We start from the raw sequence: 24,505 nt of genomic DNA, 5'->3' as shown, positions 1-24,505 counted from the left end.
ATCCAACATCTTCTTAAAAACTTCCAGTGTTGGAGCATCCACAACTTCTGCAGGCAACTTCTGTCCCACTGATCAACCGTTTTAACTGTCAGGAAATTTCTCCTTAGTTTTAAGTTGCTTCTCTCCTTGTTTAGTTTCCACCCATTGATTAGTTCCCATGTTCTTTATGGAAGGTCTTCTATTATTGCTCTACCTCAGGGCTCTTCAAACTTGGCAACCTTAAAGCTGGGGAATTCTGGGAGTTGAAGTCCACAGGTCTCCAAGTTGCCAAGTTTAGAGACTCCCCAGATCTACACTGATCTACAATCAAGGGTTGTCCACAATGAAGGCTCTTGAAAGATGAAGATGATAATGGCCACCACCATGAGATTCCAGGCCTGTCCCTGTTTATGGGGTGGCGCAGTGCTTAGAGTGCAGCATGCGCGGAAGCAAAGAAACCAGAAATTTTGGCTGCTGGAAGGACGTCCGTGCGCGAGATTTCAGCTGCTGAACATGCGCAGCAGCCGAACCTCACTGCAGTGCCTAGAGCAACAGCTGGGGTACCAGCAAAAGAAGCCGACCTGAGCTCCGGCCGCATGGTCTGCTCTCTGCCGCAGAAGAGAGTTGCCTGTGATGCAGGAGAGCACAGTGAAGCTACATGGCCAGAGCTTGGGGCCAGCCAGCCTGCTCCCTGCACCCTGGTACATCTTATCGGCACATCTTGGTTATGACCTATAAAGCCCTCCATGGCACCGGACCAGACTATCTCAGGGACCACCATCTGCTGCACGAATCCCAGCGACCGATTAGGTCCCACAGAGTGGGTCTTCTCCGGGTCCTGTCAACTAAACAATGTCGCTTGGCGGGACCCAGGGGAAGAGCCTTCTCTGTGGCGGCCCCGGCCCTCTGGAACCAACTCCCCCCAGAGATTAGAATTGCCCCCACCCTCTTTGCCTTTCGTAAGCTCCTTAAAATCCACCTCTGCCGTCAGGCATGGGGGAATTGAAATGCTCTTTCCCCCCAGGCCTTTACAATTTTATGCATGGTATGTCTGCATGTATGTTTGGTTTTATAACAAGGGTTTTAACTGTTTTAATATTGGATTGTCATATGCTGTTTTTATTACTGTTGTTAGCTGCCCCAAGTCTACGGAGAGGGGCAGCATACAAATCGAATCGAATCGAATCGAATCGAATCGAATCAAATCAAATCAAATCAAATCAAATCAAATCAAATCAAATCAAATCAAATCAAATCAAATCAAATCAAATCAAATCAAATCAAATCAAATCAAATCAAATCAAATCAAATCAAATCAAATCAAATCAAATCAAATCAAATCAAAAAGGGCCGGGAAGAGTGGCAGAGCAGGCGGAGGGGGGCCGCTCGCCGTGGAGCTGTCATTCAGTGCAGAGCTGCTGCTCACAGTGGGACAGAGCCGCCGTGAGTGGTGCAGCGGGGGAGCGACAGTGGGAGGGGAGAGCAGCAGCGAGCGGGGGGAGCAGTGGTGAGCAGTGGGGGGAGTGGCGGTGGCCACTTACTTTACTTTGGCCTATTTCTGGGCCTTTTTGCTTCTGCTCATGTGCAGAAGTTAAAAAACCTGGAAATCTCATGCTCAGCACATGCGCTTCCAGCCCATTCTGGTAGCACCGGGAATGGTGATCCGCCCCTGCTCCTGCCTCCCATGTCCCAGTGACCGGTCACATCCCATAGAGGTGTCCTCCTCCGGGTCCCATCAGCCAAGCAGTGTCAGCTGGCAGGGCTGCGGGGGAGGGCCTTTTTTGTGGCAGCTCTGTTCCTTTGGAACCAACTCCCCCCAGAGATTCTCAGTGCCCCCACCCTCATGGCCTTCCGAAAGGTCTTAAAAACACAGCTCTACCGGCAGGCCTGGGACCAATGAGCGTTGTACCCTGTTCCGGCCAGCAACTATGAATGATTGAAGTATAAATGTTCAATATTGAGGTTTAAAATTGTATCTTTTATCTTTGTAATTTTTTAATTGTTGTATGCCCCCCCCCCCCCCTGCGTCCACTAGGAGATGGGCGGCCTATACATTTAAATAAATAAATAAATAAATATATATAAGTAAATTTATTTCAGAACAAATCTACTTTTTATTTTGGATATAAAGCCTGTGTTAATATCTTTGTTCCCTGGATTCAGTGAAGGTCCTCCACGTGTGTGTGTGTGTGTGTGTGATGTTGGCCACAATGATTCCCGCACAGCCTGATGCACTGCAGCAGCTCTGACCCATATAAGATAAGGTGACCAGATGTCCCACTTTTGGCGAGACTGTCCCGCTTTTGAGCAATTTGTCCGGCGTCCCACGTCGTTTTAAAAAAGTCCTGATTTTTTAAAAATGGAACGTCTGGTCACCTTAGCTTTGGAGAATAGAACATACAGCGATAAAAATGACAATAAAGTCATTTCTAAAATTTATTAAGTTTTCTAAAAGTCCTACGGGGAGCTCCGGGAGTTGGAAGTCCCCACACGCCTTTAAAGCCGCCGAGGTTGAGGAAAACATGAGAAACCCCACGTGACTTTCTGCTCCCCCCGCCTCCTCAAAGAAGATGCCCCTCGCCCGCCCAGTCCTCCTGCTCATCCATGTGGGGGCCCTGAGCCTCCCCGCCGATGCCACCGAAGCCGCCACTCTCCTCAGCAAGTGACCCTACACTGTCTGGGCCAGAAGGAACCACACCCTTGCCTGTGGCTGCTGTCCTAAAGGTATTTTTACACACACAAACACACACATACAGGGTGTGTTCCAAAAGTAATGCCATTATTTTTAAAAAAGTAATTTATTGAACAGATTTGCACAAACACTTAAAATTCTTCAAAGTATTGTCCTTGGGCCTCGACACATTTTTTCCAGTGACTCTGCTATGACCGGTACGTGCCCTGGAAGGTGTCTTCAGGGACCTCTCACAAGGTCTTTGTCATGGCTGATTGGATCTCTACTATGGATGAAAAACACGCCTTGCCACAATGCACTACGAGTCCGCAAGTTCCTGGCCAAACAACAGGTGCGAACACTGCCCCCACCCCCACAGAGTTGGCCTTCTCCGGGTCCCGTCGACTAAGCAATGTCGTTTGGCAGGACCCAGGAGAAGAGCCTTCTCTGTGGCAGCCCCAGCCCTCTGGAACCAGCTCCCCCCAGATATCAGAGTTGTCCCCACCATCCTTGCCTTTCGTGAGCTCCTTAAAACCCACCTCTGTCGTCAGGCATGGGGGAATTGAAATTTTCCCTTCCCCCTAGGCTTATAGAATTTATACATGGTATTTATTTATTTATTTATTATATGGATTTGTATGCCGCCCCTCTCCGAAAACTCGGGGCGGCTCACAACAAGTGAAAAGACAATCCAATACATAATCCAATTTAATTAAAATATTATAAATTTAAGAAAAACCCCTATACTAACATACACACACACAAGCATACCATATATAAATTCAAAGTGCCCAGGGGAAGATGTTTAGTTTCCCCATGCCTGACGGCAAAGGTGGGTTTTGAGGAGTTTACGGAAGGCAGGAAGAGTAGGGGCAGTTCTGATCTCCGGGGGGAGTTGGTTCCAGAGAGTCGGTGCCGCCACAGAGAAGGCTCTCCCCCTGGGGCCCGCCAACCGACATTGTTTAGTTGACGGGACCCGGAGGAGGCCCACTCTGTGGGACCTAATCGGTCGCTGGGATTCGTGCGGCAGAAGGCGGTCTCGGAGATATTCTGGTCCAGTGCCATGAAGGGCTTTAAAGGTCATAACCAACACTTTGAATTGTGACCGGAAACTGATCGGCAGCCAATGCAGACTGCGGAGTGTTGGTGAAACATGGGCATACCTAGGTAGGCCCATGACTGCTCTCGCAGCTGCATTCTGCACGATCTGAAGTTTCCGAACACTTTTCAAAGGTAGCCCCACGTAGAGAGCATTACAGTAGTCGAACCTCGAGGTGATGAGGGCATGGTATGCTTGTATGTATGAGTGGTTCTTTAAATTGGGGTTTTTAAGATTGTTTTAATATTAGATTTGTTTACATTGTCTTTTTATATTGTTGTTAGCCGCCCCAAGTCTTCGGAGAGGGGCGGCATACAAATCTAACAAATACAAATACAAATACAAATAGTCCTGATGTCGCCCCAGCAGTTCTTTTTGTTCCCTCGGATTAAGGCAGCCCTGAAAGGAACCCATAGAAGAGATCCAATCAGCCGTGACAAAGACCTTGCGAGAGGTCCCCGAAAGTGCATTCCAGGGCGTGTACCGGTCATGGCAGAGTTGCTGGAAAAAATGTGTAGAGGCCCAAGGACAGTACTTTGAAGAATGTTAAGTGTTTGCGCAAATCTGTTCAATAAATTACTTTTAAAAAAGTAATTGCATTCATTTTGGAACACACCCTGTACACACACACACAAAGTCATCCATTCCATTCCCCCCTCCCCCCACAGCAATGGTCTCCCGCTTTAGCTAAATTATAATCTGGTCACGTTAACATAAGAAAGGGGGCTTTTGCACAAGAGGTGGAAGCTCTCGACTCACAGACCAGTCTGGGGGATGCAGTGAGAAAATATATGGCCTTTATTTTGGGGAGGGGGCAATACCAGCTGCTTCCCAAGGGGGCCCAGCACCGCCGGCCATGTGTCCAAACTCCTGGGCTGGAGAGGTCCCATCCTGCAGCAGAACGGAGCAGCCTGTCCAGGGTCTCATTCCAAGATGGGGTCTGCGGAGGAAAGGCAAGAGAGGCGCTGGGGCGAAAGAGAAGAAACTGGGGGTGGGCACACCCCATTCATAAATACAGATTAACAGAGTTGGAAGGGACCTCTAAGGTCATCTAGAACAGCCTCTTGCCTAAGCAGGACACCCTACACTTGTGATGGTGAACCTATGGCATGCGAGGCATTGCCCTATGTCAGTTCCAGTGCGCTGACCAGCTGATTTGGGGCCTTTAGGAAGGCTGGGGAGGCTGTTTTCGCCCTCCCCAGGCTTCAGGAAAGCCTCCAGAACCTGTGGATGGCGAAAAACAGACCCAAGGGGCAGTGAAGGGCTCCCTGCCACCGGTGCTACCGATGTGCTCCCAGTGACTGGCCTGAGCGTGTCCAGTGTGCATTTGTGTGGCAGTGCGAGATTCAGCTTCTGCACAGGTGCAGGAAGCAAAATCTCACTTGAGGATGCTCGTGTGCATGAGATTTTGCCAATTTTTTGGTGATTTCTTGGCTTCCGCGCATGCAGAAATGCTGAAAATCGACAACATCTTGTGCGTACGAGTGTCCTCGAGCGAGATTTCATTCCTGAGCATGCACAGAACCCAAATCTCAGACTGATGCACTAATGCATGCGTTGGGGACACGGACATCCTTGCGAATCTCCATTTTTCCTACCGGGACGGCGTACTGGACGTCCATGCAGTAGCCCACCACTGCCAATGGGACTACTGGAATGAACTTCTGGTAGGTCCATTGAACCATTTTCCACCATCCACAGGCTCTGGAGCCTTTCCTGAAGCCTCGGGAGGGTGAAAATCAGCCCAACGGGCCTCCTGGAAGTCCAGAGGCTTCAGTGAGGGAAGCAGCAGGGGTGGATTGTGCATGAATGCGTGGGGGAGGGCATTGCATTATGGGTGTGGGCACACGCAGACACTATCCCTCCTGTGTGCTCCCTTTTGGTACCTGAGCAGAAAAAGATTGACAGAGGGCAGTCCAGTCTCCCCTTGAAAGTACCAAGTGTTGGAATTCTCACAACCTCTGCAGGCGATGTCTGTTCCACTGATTGATCGTTCTCACCGTCAGAAAATTCCTCCTTATTTCTAGGTTGAATCTCTCCCTGGTCAGCTTCCACCCATTGTTTATTTATTTATTTATTTATTTATTGGACTTGTATGTCACCCCTCTCCGTGGACTCGGGGCGGCTCACAGCTTGTCTGGCCTTCTGGTGCCTTGGGAAACAGCCTGACCCCCTTCCTCTGTGGCAGCCCCTCAAGTACTGGAAGATGTTCTCATAAGTCGCAAACTGTCTTTTTCACTTGTTGTGAGTCGCCCCGAGTCTGCGGAGAGGGGCGTCATACAAATCTAAATAAATAAAATAAATAAATAAGAACCTAAGAAGAGCCCTGCTGAATCAGGCCAAAGCCCATCAAGTCCAGCATTCTGTGTCACACAGTGGCCCACCAATTGTCCATGGGGATCTTGAGCAGAAAGAGAAGGCAAGACCCTCCCTTTCCCCTGAACCCCAACAAATGGGACCCCGGGGAATCCTGCCTGCCTCAAACAACATAGAAGCGGCACTTGGACATCCGTTTCAATAACGACCGATAGATACACTCGGCATCCATGAATCTGTCTCATCCTGCCTTGAAGCTCTCCAGGCTGACAGCTGTCACGACCACTTCTGGAAGGGAATCCCATCAACCAAGGACCCTCTGGGTGGAGAAATATTTCCCTTGATTTGTCCTCACTTTCTCACCTATGAGCTTTAGGGAGGAACCCCTCGTCCTCGTATTGTGTGATAAAGAATTTTTCTCTATCCACCTTTTCTATCCCATGAAGGATTTTATACACTTCGATCAAGTCCCCCCTTCAACGCCATCTTTCAAGGCTGAAGAGACCAAGGCCTTGCAACCTGGTGTCATAAAGGAATATGATAAGGGAATTCTCATGTCTCCCCTGGTCTTCTCTTCCCTAGACCAGCCCTGCCCAGTTCCTCCAGTTCCATGTTTGTTGGCGCTCAGGGACTCTAGACAGCTAACTTTATTTTATTTATTCAATTTTTTAATGCCGCCCTTCTCCTTAGACTCAGGGCAGCTTACAAGATGTTAGCAATAGCACTTTTTAACAGAGCCAGCCTCTTGCCCCCACAATCCGGGTCCTCATTTGACCCACCTCGGAAGGATGGAAGGCTGAGTCAACCTTGAGCCGGTGGTGAGATTTGAACCGCTGACCTATAGATCTATAGTCAGCTTCAGTGGTCTGCAGTACAGCACTCTACCTGCTGCGCCACCCTGGCTCTTTCCTTGTCATCCTGGTTGTTCTCCTTTCTCTCAAAAAAAGTCAACATTCTTTTTAATAATATGGTGACCAGCAATGGGCTGCTGGTTACACGGACCAGTGCGCAGCTTCAGTTGGAAAAATGGGAGCTGCATGCGCAGCTGTGCACCCCCAACATGTGCATGTGAACTCCACGTGAGATTTTGCTTCGGTGCATGCGCAGCAAGTGAGATCTTGCGTAAGGAAGCATGAGCAAGGTTTTGGCAATTTTTGCCCATTTTTTGTGTCTGCACATGCGCGGAAGCAAAGATATCAGTGAAAATCGCCAAAATCTTGCTCACATGCATGTCCTCACATGAGATTTCACTTGCTGCACATGCGCAGAACCGGAATCTTGCGCTGATGGGTGCCCACGTGCCCACCGGATGCACACACAGCCCCACTCTACATGGGGCGACCTTTGAAAAGTGTTCGGAAACTTCAGATCGTGCAGAATGCAGCTGCGAGAGCAATCATGGGCTTCCCAAGGCATGCCCATATCACACCAACACTCTGCAGTCTGCATTGGCTGCCGATCAGTTTCCGGTCACAATTCAAAGTGTTGGTTATGACCTATAAAGCCCTTCATGGCATTGGACCAGAATATCTCCGAGACCGCCTTCTGCCGCACGAATCCCAGCGACCGATTAGGTCCCACAGAGTTGGCCTTCTCCGGGTCCCATCCACTAAACAATGCCGTCTGGCAGGACCCAGGGGAAGAGCCTTCTCTGTGGCGTCCCTGACTCTCTGGAACCAGCTCCCCCAGAGATTAGAACTGCCCCTACCCTCCTTGCCTTTCGCAAACTCCTCAAAACCCACCTTTGTCGTCAGGCATGGGGGAACTGAGACATCTCCCCCGGACCTATTCAATTCAATTTATGTATGGTATGCTTGTATGTATGTTTGCTTAAATAATGGGGTTTTTTAATATTTTAAATTGTAAATTGTTAGATTTGTTATGAACTGTTTTATTGTGTTGTGAGCTGCCCCGAGTCTGCGGAGAGGGGCGTCACACAAATCTAATTAATAATAATAATAATAATAATAATAATAATAATAATAATAATAATGAGGCCTCAGAGGGCGCACTGGTAGTGTCGAAGGAGAGCGGCCCTTTACTAGTGATGACCAAAACTGGATGCACTACCTTAGATGTGGAATCACTAAGGCTTCCTAGAGTAGTGGTCATTTTTTCCTTGTGTCCCTTTCTTAATGCGTCTTAGGGTTGCACTGGCTTTTTCGGCTCCCCCTGCACACTGTTGGTTCATGTTCAGCCGGTTGCCTACTAAGATTCCCGCCTCACCTGGCTTATCCAGCAGGCTCCTGCCGCAGATTCTCTCGCACTCGCTCCTGCTGCGGAAATTGTTGCCGTTGCCCTGGCAGCCGCTGTACAGGAAGAGCCGGCAGCGGCCGAGGGTCTGGCTGTAGAAGTAGCGCGGCTGCATCACCTGGCAGGGTCCCGGCTTGGCAGGCAGGTGGCATTGCAAACGACGCTCTGCATGGGGAGAGGGGCTGGGCAGTGGTTCCAGCCGGACCCAGCGGGGCAGGTCAGGGAGGCGAGGGGGCGAGGGCCGGGCGGTCTCTGGGGTCAGGCAGGAGTGTCCGCAGCCGTCGAAGCAGCATTTCTCCTCCTGGAGGCACTCGAGGTCGTTGGCACAAGTGTTGTTGCAGGGCGCGAAGGTCTGCAGGACGGGCATCGTGGGGCACTTGCCCGGGTGCTCTGGTCGGGGAGAAGTGGGTCAGTTGGGGCTCTTTGGGTCCGGGATAGATGACCCCCAGGTTTCCTTCCCACCGCCCCACCCGGCTGCCTCCTTTCCACTTTCGACGGCCCAGGAGAGGGAAGCCAGGTGGACGCCTCTCCCGCAGTGCCCCTGAGCAGAGTGACTGCTCCCGATTGGACAAGTGGGACCTTTCCATTCCTTTGAGGGACCCTGTTGCCATTGTACCTTCCACGGGCACCACGCAGGACTCATGGCAGCCGTAGCGGCAGCATTTCCTCCCGGGGAAGGCCAGGGCACAGTCCGCGTCTCGGTGGCAGCCGGTCAGGCAGAGGAGCGGGTGGTGGTCCAGGGGGCTCCGCCGGGGGCAGTAGCCGTGGATGGCTGTAGAGGGTGAGGAGAAAATGAGGAGGGGTCCAACCGCCTCGCGTGAAAGCCTACAGCCCGAGTCTCATTGGGAGAAGGGGGGGGGGCCCTCGCCGCCACTGCTTTTTCATTGGGAAGGGCAGGCCGTCATTCACCAGGTGAAGCCACACACATCGGGAACATAAGAGAGGGGCCCCTCCACTGCCCCCCAGTACCACCAGCTGGGAATTTGGGGAGGGGCACGGGTAGCGCCTGTAGGGTGAGGCTATTTGGAGGGGGCGAGGGCAGCTAGCTGTGAGGAAGGGCGGAAGGGCAATAGGTGGGTCCTTCCGTGGGGTGGCTGGCCAGGGAGGAGAGAACTACCTCCTGCAGGCAGGCGGCACTGGCGCCCACAGCCAGTCTCGCAGCACCGCTGGGCACCCGGGCAGCTATCATCAGAAGAGCAGAACTGGCCACAACGCTTGTCTGGGAAGAGCTCAGGACGCGGACAGGAGCCGGGCCGAACCGGGGCTGGAAGAGGAAGAGTTGGAGAGCGAGGCTGGGCGGGTCTCCCCTCCTCTACTACGCTTGGACTTTGGAGAGTGGGGGTCGGCCCGAACCCTTTGGGGGCAGTCCCTAAGCAGAGCCCCCCTTGGCATAACCTCTCTCTTCTTTTCCTTACCCTCTTCCTTCCTCCCCTCTTTTCCCTCCCTCTCCCCATCCTTCTCTCCCCCTCTCTTTCTGCCTCCCTCCTCTGCTGTCCCCCTCTCTCCACCTCCCTCCCTCCCACTACCTCTCCCTCCCTCCCTTTCCCTTCTCCCTCTCCCCATCCTCCCTCTCCCTCTTTCTCCATCATACCTCCTCTTTTCCCCCTCCCTCCCTCCCTCCCTCTGTTTCTCTCTCCCCTATTCTCTTTCTCCCTCTCCCCCTCCCTTTCTCCCTCCCTCTCCCTTCCCTCCCTCTCTCCCCTCCCTTTCTCCCTTCTTCTCCCTCCCTCTCTCTCCCCCATCTTTTCTTTCTCCCTTGCTCTCTCCCTCCCTCTCCCCTCTGTACCTTTCTCTCCCCCTCCCTTTCTCCCTCCCTCTCCCCTCTGTACCCCTCTCTCGCTCCTGTCCCCTCCCTCCCTCCTCTGAAAAGTTGGGGGTCTTACCTGAAGGGGAACAGGCCCGCTCACAGCTCCTCTGTGTCATGAAGTTGTTGGCATTCCCTCCGCATCCACCGTAGGTAAACCTCAGGCACCGTCTCAGCTCCGGATAGTAGTACCAGCGCTCCAGCAGGGCCAGGCAAGGCCCACGGACCATAGGGAGGCTGCAGATATTGGGGAGCAAGGAAGGGAGGGGACCCACACCTGCAAGAGCCGAAGAACAGCAGGGCGGAGTTGGAAGGGACCTGGGAGGTCTTCTAGTCCAACCCTTGCTTAAGCAGGAGATGCTACATTATTTCAGGCCTATCCTTTTCCCCAGAGGCAAGGGGCATCTTCCTCGGCCCACAACTCTTGTGTCACACACTCGTGGTCCTGGTGGGGTGGCTGTCTACAGCCAACTTTGGTTCGAATGTAAAATAATGGAGCTGGGAGGGACCTCGGTGGTCTTCTAGCTCAACCCCCTGTTCAAACAGGAGACCCTGTATCATTTCAGACGAATGGAAGTCCAGTCTCTTGGAGAAGAGAAGAGAAAAGAGAAAAGCAGGAAAGGGAAGGAAAGGGAGGGAAGGGAAGGAAGAAGAAAGAAGATGGAAGAATAAAAGAAGAGAAGAGTAGGGAAGGAAAGGGAGAGAAAGGAAGGAAGGAGAAAGAAGGAGAAAGAAGGAAGATGGGAGGAAAAAGAAGAGAAGAGAAAGGTAGGGAAGAGAAGAGAAGAGAAAAGAAGGGAAAAGAGAAAAGAAAAGAAGAGAACAGAACAGAACAGAAGAGAAGAAGAAAGAAGGAAAAAGAAGAGAAGAGAAGAGAAGAGAAAAGAAGGGAAAAGAGAAAAGAAAAGAAGAGAACAGAACAGAAGAGAAGAAGAAAGAAGGAAAAAGAAGAGAAGAGAAGGAGCTGGAAGGGACCTTGGAGGTCTTCTAGTCCAGCCCTTTTTAAAGTCTTCAGTGATGGAGCAAAAGGGGATCACGTGACCCCAGGGTATGTCAACCATCATAAATGTGAACTGGTTGCCCAGCGCCTGAATTTTGATCACGTGACCACGGGGGATTCTGCAACGCTCATACAAGTGGTCCTCGGTCACTTTTTTTCAGTGCTGTTGTAAGTTGAGGACTAGCTGCATCATCAAAATCCAGGAAGCATGCCGAAGGGGTGAAAGAAGAACGTGAGATGGAAAGGAAAATGGAAATGGTGACTACAGCGAATGCTCAGAAAAGCCATTAGAGCCGGGGTGGCGCAGGGGTTAGAGGGCAGCACTGCAGGCTCCTCCCACTAACTGCTAGCTGGAGTTCAGCTGTTCAAATCTCACCACCAGCTCAAGGTTGACTCAGACTTCCCTCCTTATTTATTTATTTTATTTATTTTATTTATTAGATTTGTATGCCACCCCTCTCCGAGGACTCGGGGCGGCTCACAACAACATAAACAGTGTACAAATCCAATTTTAAAATACAAGAACAATTAAAAACCCTTATAATAAAATAAAATAATCACACAACCAATCAGCCTGGACAATTGGGGTGTGTTAGTTTCCCCATGCCTGGCGGCAAAGATGAGTTTTTAATAACTTATGAAAGGCGAAGAGGGTGGGGGCAGTCCTAATCTCTGGGAGGAGTTGGTTCCAGAGGGCCGGGGCCGCCACAGAGAAGGCTCTTTCCTTGGGTCCTGCCAGATAATATTGTTTAGTCGACGGGACGGGACTTGGAGAAGGCCAACTCCCAGGTGGGTCAAACCCAGATTGTTGGGGGCAAGAGGCTGATTCTATAAACCGCTTAGAGAGGGCTGGAAAAGCACCGTGAAGCAGTATATAAGTCTAAAGGTTATTGCAAGTGAAATTCTTGAAAATCTTCTGCAGGGAAGCCCCTTCCCCTGATTAATTATTTTCGCTGTCAGGAAATCCCTCCTTAATTCCGAAGATTGTCTTCCGGGCCACTTGTATACTTCAGGAAGATACTCACTTTGTATTTTTACTCATTCACTGGGGTTTATTCATTGCTTCTGATCAGAAGAGGTTTGGAGCGGCTTGCAAAATTCACCCCCCTTCACGAAATGGATTTAAAACAGTGCAAAATAATTATAACCAACAAGGATGAAATTATAAGACAAAATTGCCTATTTGTATCCTACAAACTTTGGGCTGTACAGTCTTGTGGTGTGTGTGTGTGTGTGTGTGTTTATTTGCCTTTTCTCAATGGTCCCCATCCCAGTGGTCAGTGTAAGGACAGGAGGGGGGGTTCCTGCACATACAGGTGAAAGGTGCACCCTGAAAACCTGGATCCAAGCCACTGTACAAAGCGATGGGGAGACCACACTTGGAGTCCTGTGGACAGTTCTGGTCAGCGCACCTCAAGGAGGACAGAATGGAACTGGAAAAGGTGCAAAAAGGGGCAACAAGAATGGTCAAGGAAATGGAGCCCCTCCCTTAGGAAACCAGGTTGCAAGGCCTTGGTCTCTTCAGCCTTGAAAGACGGCGTTTGAGGGGGGACTGGATCGAAGGGTATAAAATCCTGCATGGGATAGAAAAGGTGGATGGAGAAACATTATTTTCTCTCACACACAATGCTAGGACGAGGGGGCATTCCCTAAAACTCATAGGTAAGAAAGTGAGGACAAATAAAGGGAAATATTTCTTCACCCAGAGGGTCCTTGGTTGATGGGATTCCCTTCCAGAAGAGGTCGTGACAGCTGTCAGCCTGGAGAGCTTCAAGGCAGGATTGGACAGATTAATGGATGCCAAGTGTATCATAGGTGGCTCTTCTTAGGTTCTTATGTCCTTCCTTCCTTCCTTCCTTCCTTCCTTCCTTCCTTCCTTCCTTCCTTCCTTCCTTCCTTCCTTCCTTCCTTCCTTCCTTCCTTCCTTCCTGTTATTGAAACAGATGTCCATGTGCCACCTCTATGTTGTTTGAGGCAGGCCGGATTCCCTCGGGTCCCATTTGCTGGGGGTCAGGGGAAAGGGAGGGTCTTGCCTTCTCTTTCTGCTCAAGATCCCCATGGACAATTGGGGGGCCACTGTGTGACACAGAATGCTGGACCTGATGGGCTTTGGCCCCACTCAGCATGGCTCCTCTTAGGTTCTTATGTTGCAGGAGAGGGAAGGACGTCTACCTTTATAATCCCTGATGCTATCTCCTATTTTTAAGAATTTTTTAAATTTTTTCTCCACAAGCTCCATCAAAATACACATACCTTAAAATAATCAGTGGTATACACATACATAGATATCAATCAATAATAAATCAATATCCTGTTTTGTAACCAGTTTTCCATCCCCTTCTTTCTTCAGTCTGTCTTTTCCACTCCCCATCCCTACCTTTCTCTCCTCTACCTACTTTCCCATCCCATCTCTACCTTCTCTCCTCCTTTTCTTTCCCTCCGTCCATCCGTCTTCTCTCTTCTACTCTTCCTCCTTCCTCTTCCTCCTTCTTTTACCTTCTTTTACCTTCTCTTGAGTGCTTCTCCTCCTTAACTCATATCATAATTGACAGAGTGAAATTTTCTTCTCCACTTTTACTCTGATGGTGCCCCACCCTAATATTACCATGTCACACCAACACTCCGCAGTCTGCATTGGTTGCCGATTGGTTTCCGGTCACAATTCAAAGTGTTGGTTATGACCTATAAAGCCCTTCATGGCACCGGACCAGATTATCTCAGGAACCGCCTTCTGCCACATGAATCGCAGCGACCGTTTCGGTCCCACAGAGTCGGCCTTCTCCGGGTCCTGTTGACTAAACAATGTTGTTTGGCGGGACCCAGGGGAAGAGCCTTCTCTGTGACGGCCCCGACCCTTTGGAACCAACTCCCCCCAGATATCAGATTTGCCCCCACCCCCCTAGCCTTTCATAAGCTCCTTAAAACCCACCTCTGTCGTCAGGCCTGGGGGAATTGAAATTTCCCTTCCCCCTAGGCTTATAGAATTTATGCATGGTATGCTAGTATGTATGATTGGTTCTTTAAATTGGGTTTTTTTAAAGTAACTTAAATATTAGATTTGTTTACATTGTATTATTATTGCTGTGAGCCGCCCTGAGTCTGCAGAGAGGGGTGGCATACAAATCTGATAAATAAATAAATAAATAAATAAAAAATAATAAATAATAAATAATAAATAATAAATAATAAATAATAAATAATAAATAATAAATAAATAATAAATAAATAAATAATAAATACTATTATTTCTTTATATCGTTCTACGCCTGTTATTCTGTATTTTTAAAGATGCCAACCTATTACCTTATTACAGGTACGCACTCTTCCCTAGTGCTACCACTAAAAAATATCTGTTTTCATCATCTGGGTGTCCCACCAATTAATTTCAGTTTGTTGTTCCAAATTAACCCCTCTAGCTGATCTCCTGATGCTATCACCTGATTTGGTAATGAAACGTCTATGAAAGAGAATGCCTGTGGAGATTCTCCATCCCCAAAAGGTTTTTTCCCCAAAAAAAGATGGGGGGGGGGGGTTTTCAGCTGGATTTTGTTTATTTTCCCCCTTGAAGACCTTTCAATTCTCATTCAAGAAGTTTCCTCAGCTCTTCAGAAGTCAAGAAGCTTCTTGGATGAGTAGCAAAAGGTCTTCAAGAAAAAAAAAACCCAAAGCCAAGTCCAGTTGCTTTTTGAGAAATAACCTTTAAGTCTGCAACTCAGAGAAGCACCAAGAAGGGGAAGTCAGGCTATTCTCCAAAGCCCCAGAGGGTAGAACAAGAAGCAATGGGTGGAAACTAAACAAGGAGAGAAGCAACTTAGAACTAAGGAGAAATTTCTTGACAGTCAGAACAGTTGTTCAGTGGAACAGAAGTTGCCTCCAGAAGTTGTGAATGCTCCAACACTGGAAGTTTTTACGATGTTGGATAACCATCTGTCTGAAGTAGTGTAGGGTTTCCTGCCTAAGCAGAGGGTTGGACTAGAAGACCTCCAATGTCCCTTCCAACTCTGTTATTATTCTTCTTTTTATTATTATTATCAAGAACTGGGCCTGGCTAGTTTAATGAAAGGAAGGACCAGGGGAGACAGGATAGCAGCCTTGCAGTATCTCAGGGGTGGCCCCAAAGAAGAGGGAGTCAAGCTATTCTCCAAAGCACCTGAGTAGAAATTAAACAAGGACAGAAGCAACTTAGAACTAATGAGACATTTCCTGACAGTCAGAATGGTTGATCAGTGGAACAGAAGTTGCCTCCAGAAGTTGTGAATGCCCCAATACTGGAAGTTTTAAAGAAAATGTTGTGTAGGTTCTCCTGCCCAAGCAGGGGGCTGGACTAGAAGACCTCCAAGGTCCCTTCCAACTCTGTTCTTCTTCTTCTTATTATCCTTACTCACCTAAAGGAAGCTTGTGAGCCCCCAACGGTTGGGGGATGGGCATCAGAGCCCACCCCGTGGAGAGGAAGAAGAAGAGGAGGAGGAAGAGCGGGAGGCCGGGAGGATCCATGCTGTGCCCAAGACCCAATAATTCTCTCTGCCTCTCAATCCCAGCTGGCTTCTTATATCCCAGCTTGGAAGGTGGCTTTTCCACACTCAAGCCCAGCCCAGCCCAGCCTCAAACAATAATGCTGGAAGGGGGGAGAGAAGGAGGGAGGGAGGAGAGAGAGGAGAATCCTTGGGGAGAAGAAGCGGGACGTGGCTTGGGTTGAAAAGGAGACGTTGACATTTCCCCTCGTGGTTGCAAGAAATAAAGTCTGCCGGTTGATCCTTCCAACCCCAGACAAATGGAGCGGTCAGGGGTTGTCTGAGGAAGCCTCTGGTCAGGGTGTCACAAAACATCTGGACCCCTCCCCCCACTGGTGGAGAAGAGAGGTTTCTGTGAGTTGAGTAGAATGCTTGATTCTATGATGGATCTATAGAATAGGAATAATGAACATAGAAAGAGAATAGCCATAGCATTTAGACTTATATACCAGTTCCTAGTGCCTTTACAGCCCTCTCTAAACGGTTTACAGAATCAGCCTCTTGCCCCCAACAATCTGGGTCCTCATTTAGCACAGCTGGGAAGGAAGGAAGGAAGGAAGGAGGGAAGGAAGGAGGGAAGGAAGGAAGAAAGGAAAGAAGGAGGGAAGGAAGGAGGGAAGGAAGGAAGAAAGGAAAGAAGGAGGGAAGGAAGGAAGGAAGGAAGGAGGGAGGGAAGGAGGGAAGGAAGGAGGGAAGGAGGGAAGGAAGGAAGGGCAATAGCATTTAGACTTATATACCACTTCATGGTGCTTTGACAATCTGGGTCCTCATTTGACCCACCAGGGAAGGAAGGAAGGAAGGAGGGAGGGAGGGAGGGAGGGAAGGAAGGAAGGAAGGAAGGAAGGAAGGAAAGAAGGAATAGCAATAGCATTTAGACTTATATCCTGCTTCCTAGTACTTTTACAGCCCTCTCTAAGCAGTTTACAGACTCAGCCTCTTGCCCCCAACAATCTGGGTCCTCATTTGACCCACCTCAAAAGGAAGGAAGGCTGAGTCAACCTTGAGCCTGGTGAGATTTGAACTGCTGAACTACAGCTAGCAGTTAGCTGAAGGAGCCTGCAGTGCTGCACTCTAACCACTGTGCCACCAGTAATGGAGCACCTATAATTGTGATGGCAAACCTATGGCATGCGTGCCAGAGGTGGTACACAGAACCCTCTCTGTGGGCATGTGCACCATTGCTAGCTGGTTTCTGGTGCATGCATGCGTGCTGGCCAGCTTATCTTTAAATGTGCTGGAGCCCCGGAAATCTGAACACCAGATGCCTGATGCATATAAATTTACCAGCCCCCTAATCTTGGGCTTCCCCTTCTATTCCCTTAAATGTTCAGATTGATTGATTGATTGATTTATAGTTTGTGTTGGAAGGGACCCTGTGGGTCTTGTAGTCCAACCTCCTGCTGGTGCAGGAGACCCTACACCACCCCAGACATGCGGCAATCCAGTCTCTTCTTGAAGGTCTCCAGTGTTGAAGGCCGTTCCACCGATTGATCGCTCTCACCATCAGAAAGTTCCTCCTTATTTCCAGGTCAAGAACCTAAGAAGAGCCCTGCGGAATCAGGCCAAAGCCCATCGAGTTCAGCATTCTGTGTCCCACAATGGCCCACCAATTGTCCATGGGGATCTTGAGCAGAAAGAGAAGGCAAGACCCTCCCTTTCCCTTGACCCCCAACAAATGGTATTCAAGGGAACCCTGCCTGCCTCAACCAACACAGAGGTGGCACTTGGACATCCCTTTCAATGAGGGAGGGAAGGAGGGAGGGAAGGAAGGAAGGAAGGAAGGAGAAAAGAACATAGGAAGAGCCCTGCTGAATCAGGCCAAAGCCCATCGAGTCCAGCATTCTGTGTCCCACAATGGCCCACTAATTGTCCATGGGGATCTTGAGCAGAAAGAGAAGGCAAGACCCCCCCTTTCCCTTGACCCCCAACAAATGGGACCCAAGGGAACCCTGCCTGCCTCAACCAACATAGAGGTGGCACTTGGACATCCCTTTCAATGAGGGAGGGAAGGAGGGAGGGAGGGAGGGAGGGAGGGAAGGAAAGAAGGAAGGAAGGAAGGAAGGAAGGAAGGAAGGAAGGAAGGACATCCGTTTCAATAACCACCTATGATACACTTGGCATCCAAGAATCTGTCCAATCCTGCCTTGAAGCTATCTAGGCTGACAGCTGTCACAACTTCTTCTGGAAGTGAATTCCATAAACCAATGACCGTAGGTTCATAGATTCCATAAACCAAGGGTTGAGCCTCTCCTTGGTCAGCTTCCATCCGTTTCTCCTTATCTGGCCTTCTGGTGCTTTGGAGAACAGCCTGACCCTTCCTCACTGTGGCAGCCCCTCAAGTATTGGAAGACTGCTATCATGTCCCCCCTGGACCTCCTCTTTGCTGGACTATCCATGCCCAGTTCTTGCAACCTCCCCTCGTGTGTTTTGGCTTCCACTCTGCTTTATCATTCTGGTTGCTCTCTTCTCTACTTTTCCCAGAGTTTCAATGTCTGGATACTAAACTGGCAGGAATAGCTAACACCCCAGAGGACAGGCTGAAGGTCCAGGTGGATCTTGACAGACTTGAACATTGGGCCCTATCTAAGAAAATGAAATTCAATGTAGAAAAAAGTAAAGTCCTACACGTAGGTTTTTTAAAAAAGTATACACATAAGTTGGGTGAAACGACACTCGCTAGCAGCAACTGTGAGAGGGATCCGAGAGTCTTGGTGGACAACCAGCTAAATAGGAGCCAGCAATGTGCGTCGGCAGCCAAAAAAAAAGCCAACACAATCCTAAATTGCATTAATGGAGGGATACAATCAAGATCAAGTGAGGTATTAATAGCACTTAGTTAGACCAATCAAACCAGGGAACAGAAGTTGCCTTCAGAAATTGTGGGAGCTTCAACACTTGACAATTTCAAGAGGAGATTGGACTCCCATTGGAAATGGGGTAGGGTCTCCTGCTTGAATGGGGGGTTGGACTAGATGACCTTCAAGGTCCCTTCTAACTCTTGTTAATCTGAATCCCCCTTCTCCTTCTCCCCACAAACCTCACTCCCTTCTAGCACTGGTGATGTTCCCCAGTTCAGTCATGTAATGTCTGCAACAAAGATATTGGTCAAATTGAACGGGTCAAAAGACGGGCTACAAAAACGGTGGAAGGTCTTAAGCATAAAACGTATCAGGAAAAACTCCACGGACTCCATCCGTATAGTCTGGAGGACAGAAGGGAAAGGGGGGACACGGTCAAAACATTTAAATATGCTAAAGGGTTAAATAAGGTTCAGGAGGGAAGTGTTTTTAATAGGAAATTGAACACTAGGACAAGGAGACACAATCTGAGGTTAATTGGGGGAAAGATCAGAAGTAACGTGAGAAAATATTATTTGACTGAAAGAGTAGTAGATGCTTGGAACAAACTTCCAGCAGATGTGGTTGGTAAATCCACACTCACTGAATTGAAACATGCCTGGGATCAACATAGATCCATCCTAAGATAAAACACAGGAAATAGTATAAGGGCAGACTAGTCCAGGAGGTCTTTTTCTGCCGTCAGTCTTCTATGTTTCTATGTTTCTAAAACCCGAAGAAGGTCAGAGAGCACCAAGGAGCCCTAACTCTCCTACTACTACTACGCCTCCTCCTTTTCAAAACCTCCTTTCCTTCTAGCACTGACGATGTTCTCTAGTTGGGTCATGAAACGTCTACAAGAAAGCCACTAAGCTCATAATGCGCCAAAGACCCCCACGGTTCAACCCCAAGGTACAAAGTTTTCCTTCTAAAACCATTTGAAACCCAGGAGAAAAAGAGCTACATTTTGACTGTGTAGCCATGGACACCAGCATGGCTCTTTGCACACTCATCCTCCCTGCTGTGGTGGCTTCAGATTGTAGCGTGTCCCCGAGTCTATGTATGGAGGAAAGAGCCACCCATTTTGTGCTCTGCGCACAGCTGGACCCTTTGTTCTGACACAGGCATTGTGGTGGTTTTGCATTGATGGGTTGTGTGCCCTTGATAGAGATCTTATTGTGGCCTGGAACACTTTGTTTGTCTCAGAGGCCCAAGTTGGCAGTTTGCATCTGTGCATCGATACGGCAGGTACTGGACACAATTATTCTCTGGCCCAGCACAAGGGAAACATGACATGCTGTGGCCCAGAGGATCAAAGGAGGAAGACAAAAGATCTCAACAGGATCTCTGGCCAGTCAACCATCACTTGGAAGAATGCATCTGGTTTTGGTTGACACAAAATATACGATGGTGAGACTCCGGGAGCATCTCTGGTGTAGGGGCATGACTTAAGTGCCAAAGCCCACTGCAACAACATCGCCAAAAAGGCTTCAAAAGTTGTGAACCTAATCCTCCGTAGCTTCTGCTCTGGTAATCTCACACTACTAACCAGAGCATACAAAACTTTCGCCAGACCAATCCTTGAATACAGCTCATCTGTCTGGGACCCACACCGGATTTCGGGCATAAACACTCTAGAAAATGTCCAGAGATACTTTACTAGAAGATCCCTCCACTCATCTACTCGCAACAGAATACCCTACACAACTACACTTACAATCCTATGCCGATGTTGTGAATGATTGAATTGGATGAATGTAGATGAACGTACATGGGGGGGTTTGTAGAATTTTTACATTGATTTTTTATATTCTTTTAAAAAAATAATAAGTAGATTTCTTCACATATATTGCCTGCATTTACAATGTTGTCTTCCACCCTGAGTCGCTTCGAGAAGGGCAGCATAGAAATCTAATTAATAAAGAAAACAAGAGGGAGACCAAGAGGAAAGCCAGAATTCAGCATTTTATTGCATCGAAGAAGGAACAAACCGAGGTGTGCTTGGAGGAAGGGTCTCCAGGACAGAAGAAGGGTCTGTTGGGTCATGTTGGTACACTAGCCACAATTTTGAAGGGCAAAGTTGATGCAGGAAGTCCAGCTTACACCACAAGGGTCCTGGGAAAAGAAACAGAGTCAGGCCCAGAGATGCCATTCAACCAGTTCACACTGGTTCGCACGAACTGTTAGCATAAAATTGAATTGGTTCACCAAAACGTCAAATGCCCTGTTCCTGCCCGACCGGTCACCCAGTTGCTGGTTGCTGCTTGTCCCCATCCACCCACTGGTATTGGTGGTTATTGAAGCGGATGTCCAAGTGCTGCCTCTATGTTGGTTGAGGCAGGCAGGGTTCCCTTGATTACCATTTGTTGGGGGTCAAGAGAAAGGGAGGGTTTTGCCTTCTCTTTTTGCTCAAGATCCCCATGGGCAATTAGTGGGCCACTGGGTGACACAGAATGCCGGACTCAATGGGCTTTGGCCCAATTCAGCAGGGCTCTTCTTAGGTTCTTAGGTTCTAGGTAGGTAGGTAGGTAGGTAATTAAACAAACAAACAAACAGACAAACAAACAAACAAACGACCCCGTGCTCTTACCTTAGACAGGATCCATGCACTGAACGTTGCAAGCATATAGGCAACACTTCTGCCGGCCTCCACAGTCCTCATCACTTTCACACCTCTGGGAACAAGGAGTGTCGGAGCTGGGAGGGGCTTTGGGACACACCCCAGGCTTCACTGCAAGGGAGAACATTCCAGAGGGGGGGTTTGTACTATAATAATAATAATAATAATAATAATAATAATAATAATAATAATAATAATTTATTACATTTGTATGCCGCCCCTCTCCGAGAACTCAGCTTATCAAGCAAAATATTTTAAAGCATCAATACAGTAATACCTCATGATACAAACTTAATTGGTGCAAGGAGGAGGTTCGTAAGACGAAAGGTTCGTAAGACGAAACATTGTTTCCCATAGGAAACAATGTAAAGTCAATTAATCCGTGCAACCAAAACCCCCCCGCAAAAACCCGGCTTTCGGCGACTGCTGGGAAGCCGCGCGGCTGTTTTAAAAGGTGACAGCCGGCCTGGGGGGCTTCCCAGCACCCCCCCGAACCCGGGTTCGGAGTTCGGGGGGTGCTGGCAAGCCCCCCAGGCCAGCTGCGACCTTTTAAAACAGCCGTGCCGCTTCGCAGCTGTCTCCTGAAGCCGAACGCTAAAGCCGAACTTCCGCGTTCGGCTTCGGGAGACAGCTGGGAAGCGGCGCGGGTGTTTTAAAAGGTCGCAGCCGGCCTGGGGGGCTTCCCAGCAACCTCCCGAACCGAACCCGGGGTTCAGCAAAATTTTGCCTCTTCTTACGAACTTTGTTCGAGTTACGAACCGGCGTTCGGGAGGCTTCTGGGAAGCCCCGCCTCCCGGCTGTCACCTTTTAAAACAGCCGCGCGGCTTCCTAGCAGTCTCCGAATGCCGGTTCGTAACTCAAAAAAAGTTTGTAAGAAGAGGCAAATTTTTTCTGAACCCCGGGTTCGTATCACGAGTTGTTCGTAAGACGAGGGGTTCGTATCTTGAGGTACCACTGTACATGAATGTCTTCAGGGACGGATTGATAGTACCGCTGTTATTGGTGCACTGTGCATGCAGCTTTGGTTGTGTCTCCTGCATGTACGCACTATGAATGCACACCCCCAGCATGTTTTTGCTTCTGCTCATGCGCATGAAGCAAAAATTATGAAAAAAGATGGCGGTGCCCAGTGAAGGGCTGCAATTTTTTTTACTACCACTTTGTGGGTGTGTCTTAGAAACATAGAAACCTAGAAGACTGATGGCAGAAAAAGACCTCCTGGTCCATCTAGTCTGCCCTTATACTATTTCCTGTATTTTATCTTAGGATGGATCTATGTTTCTCCCAGGCATGTTTACATTCAGTTACTGTGGATTTACCAACCACGTCTGCTGGAAGTTTGTTCCAAGCATCTACTACTCTTTCAGTCAAATAATATTTTCTCATGTTGCTTTTGATCTTTCCCCCAACTAACTTCAGATTGTGTCCCCTTGTTCTTATGTTCACTTTCCTATTATTTCCTCTTATTTTGTGGGTGTGGCTTGCTGGCCATGTGACCGGGGGTGGCTTAAAGGTCTTGAGACTGGCTTAAAGGTGGCCAACTGGATGTCACTCGCGTCAAGGGTTCCGGTTAGGGTGCCTGGACTCTCCTCGCCTCAAAGAGAGACATTTTCCCTCTCTATATACTCTTTAATTCTATGTATGTATGACATATGTGTACATATTGCACACAGGCAAAAATATACATTATAAATGTATATTTATTAAATGTCCAAAGATACTTCACCAGAAGAGCCCTTCACTCCTCCACTCGAAATAGAATACCCTATGAGACTAGACTTTCAATCCTGGGCCTAGAAAGTTTAGAACTAAGACGCCTTAAACAAGTTCTAAGTATTGCCCACAAGATCATATGCTGCAACGTCCTGCCTGTCGGCGACTACTTCAGCTTCAACCACAACAACACAAGAGCACACAACAGATTTAAACTTAATATTAACCGCTCCAAACTTGACTGTAAAAAATATGACTTCAGTAACCGAGTTGTTGAAGCGTGGAACTCATTACTGGACTCCATAGTGTCATCCCCAAACCCCCAACACTTTACCCTTAGATTATCTACGGTTGACCTATCCAGATTCCTAAGAGGTCAGTAAGGGGCGAGTACTAGTGCACTAGAGTACCTTCCGTCCCCTGTCCTATTGCTCTCCTATATCTCCTATACCTTTCTTCCATTCCTATATCTCTTCTTCTATTCTTTCATTGATATGTTCTATTACTTTATCTTCTTTTCTATTATTTCTTAGATATATTTTACTATGAGTATCTCCTCTATAACCTTCATCATGTATTTTATTATGCATATATAGATATATACCCACTAAAACCCTCATTGTGTATTGGACAAATAAATAAATAAAATAAAAATTACCTACTTTATAAATATATGTGTATGTACACACACACACACACAGCTCTTCTAAAATTATACACATTCAACCTCATTGACTGCGATAGGAAAAACACACCCAGAGCCCAGAAGGGTATAAAAAGAAAAAAATTCAAAATTGACCTACTGGTTCTGTGTACCTGACTGTACCCGTAGAAGCCCATCAATAGGAGCCCCCATAGGACTGCCCTTGGAACAGTCATGCGCAAATTGCACTACCACTACCACACCGGTAGCAGCCCACTACTGAATGTGTCCCATTTGGCAATGTGTAACGATTCTTTTAAGCAGTCCAGAACTGAACAACAAAGGCTTCTTGAACAGACACAAAGTAAACCAGTGGCCACGTTAAATGTCCTCTTCAAGGTAGCTCCCAACACATCAGTGATAAGAATCACTGCAAAAATAAATGAAAGATCAAACCAGCCAGCCACCCAATTCCAACTCCCCTGGCCAAAATAATGGACTTTAAACGGCTGTTTATCTAGTGCCAAGATAGTGTTGAAGTGGTAGGTTGTTCAAGTTCTTGTTTACGGGTTTTCTATGTGCAACCTAACCCATTGTCCTGATTCCTCGCACCTCCCTTGCCTGGCCCTTTGATTCTCTCATTCTATTTGCTCATCTGTCTGTTGGCTTTTCCTTAAATTATTTTTAAATTGTTTATATTGTTTATATTTGCTGTATGCTGCCCAGAGTCCGACCGGAATTGGGCGTCCTTTAAATTTAATAAATCGAATCGAATCGAATCGAATCAAATCAAATCAAATCAAATCTGCAGAGCTGTTAGGTAATGAACATGAAGCCTCCAGGACAGGGGTGGGCTTCAAAATATTTTGCAGTGGGTTCTCTGCCTGGTTGCTGCTGGGTGGGTGTGGCCATGGTGGGTGTGGCCTATTCACCCTCCTGCCCCATAGGGGGCGTTTTTGCCCTCCCCGAACTCTGGAGGCTTTCCTTGAGCCTCTGGGAGGGCGAAAATAGCCTCCATAGACTCTGGAGTCCTTCTGGAGGCCGGAAACATTTCCAGCC

General features: G+C 48.4%; 1 protein-coding gene across 1 annotated transcript; it reads right to left on the bottom strand.

Annotated features, from left to right (window-relative positions):
• Positions 1 to 4,632: 4,632 nt before the first annotated feature.
• On the bottom strand, positions 4,633 to 10,489 carry LOC139165542 (tissue factor pathway inhibitor 2-like). Its single transcript, XM_070748726.1, has 5 exons — positions 10,202 to 10,489; positions 9,436 to 9,582; positions 8,935 to 9,090; positions 8,292 to 8,708; positions 4,633 to 4,689 (listed from the first exon to the last, which is right to left on the bottom strand). The coding sequence occupies exons 1-5, from the start codon at positions 10,350 to 10,352 to the stop codon at positions 4,673 to 4,675; spliced, it is 888 nt and encodes a 295-aa protein (XP_070604827.1). The 5' UTR covers positions 10,353 to 10,489; the 3' UTR covers positions 4,633 to 4,672.
• Between the last annotated feature and the right edge of the window lie 14,016 nt (positions 10,490 to 24,505).

The sequence above is a fragment of the Erythrolamprus reginae genome, chromosome 3 (genome assembly GCF_031021105.1).
Source record: "Erythrolamprus reginae isolate rEryReg1 chromosome 3, rEryReg1.hap1, whole genome shotgun sequence".
NCBI lineage: Eukaryota > Metazoa > Chordata > Lepidosauria > Squamata > Dipsadidae > Erythrolamprus > Erythrolamprus reginae.
The sequence above is the reverse complement of the archived record's forward strand: the minus strand, read 5'-3'. Positions and strand labels throughout refer to the sequence as shown.

Coding starts and splice junctions, on each gene's coding strand:
- LOC139165542 (XM_070748726.1), bottom strand. CDS start 10,352: ATGGTCCGTGGGCCTTGCCTGGCCCTGCTGGAGCGCTGGTACTACTAT. Junction 9,583..10,201: donor GCGGGCCTGTTCCCCTTCAG/GTAAGACCCCCA, acceptor TTCCTCTTCCAG/CCCCGGTTCGGCCCGGCTCC. Junction 8,709..8,934: donor CTGCGTGGTGCCCGTGGAAG/GTACAATGGCAA, acceptor CTCCCCGACCAG/AGCACCCGGGCAAGTGCCCC.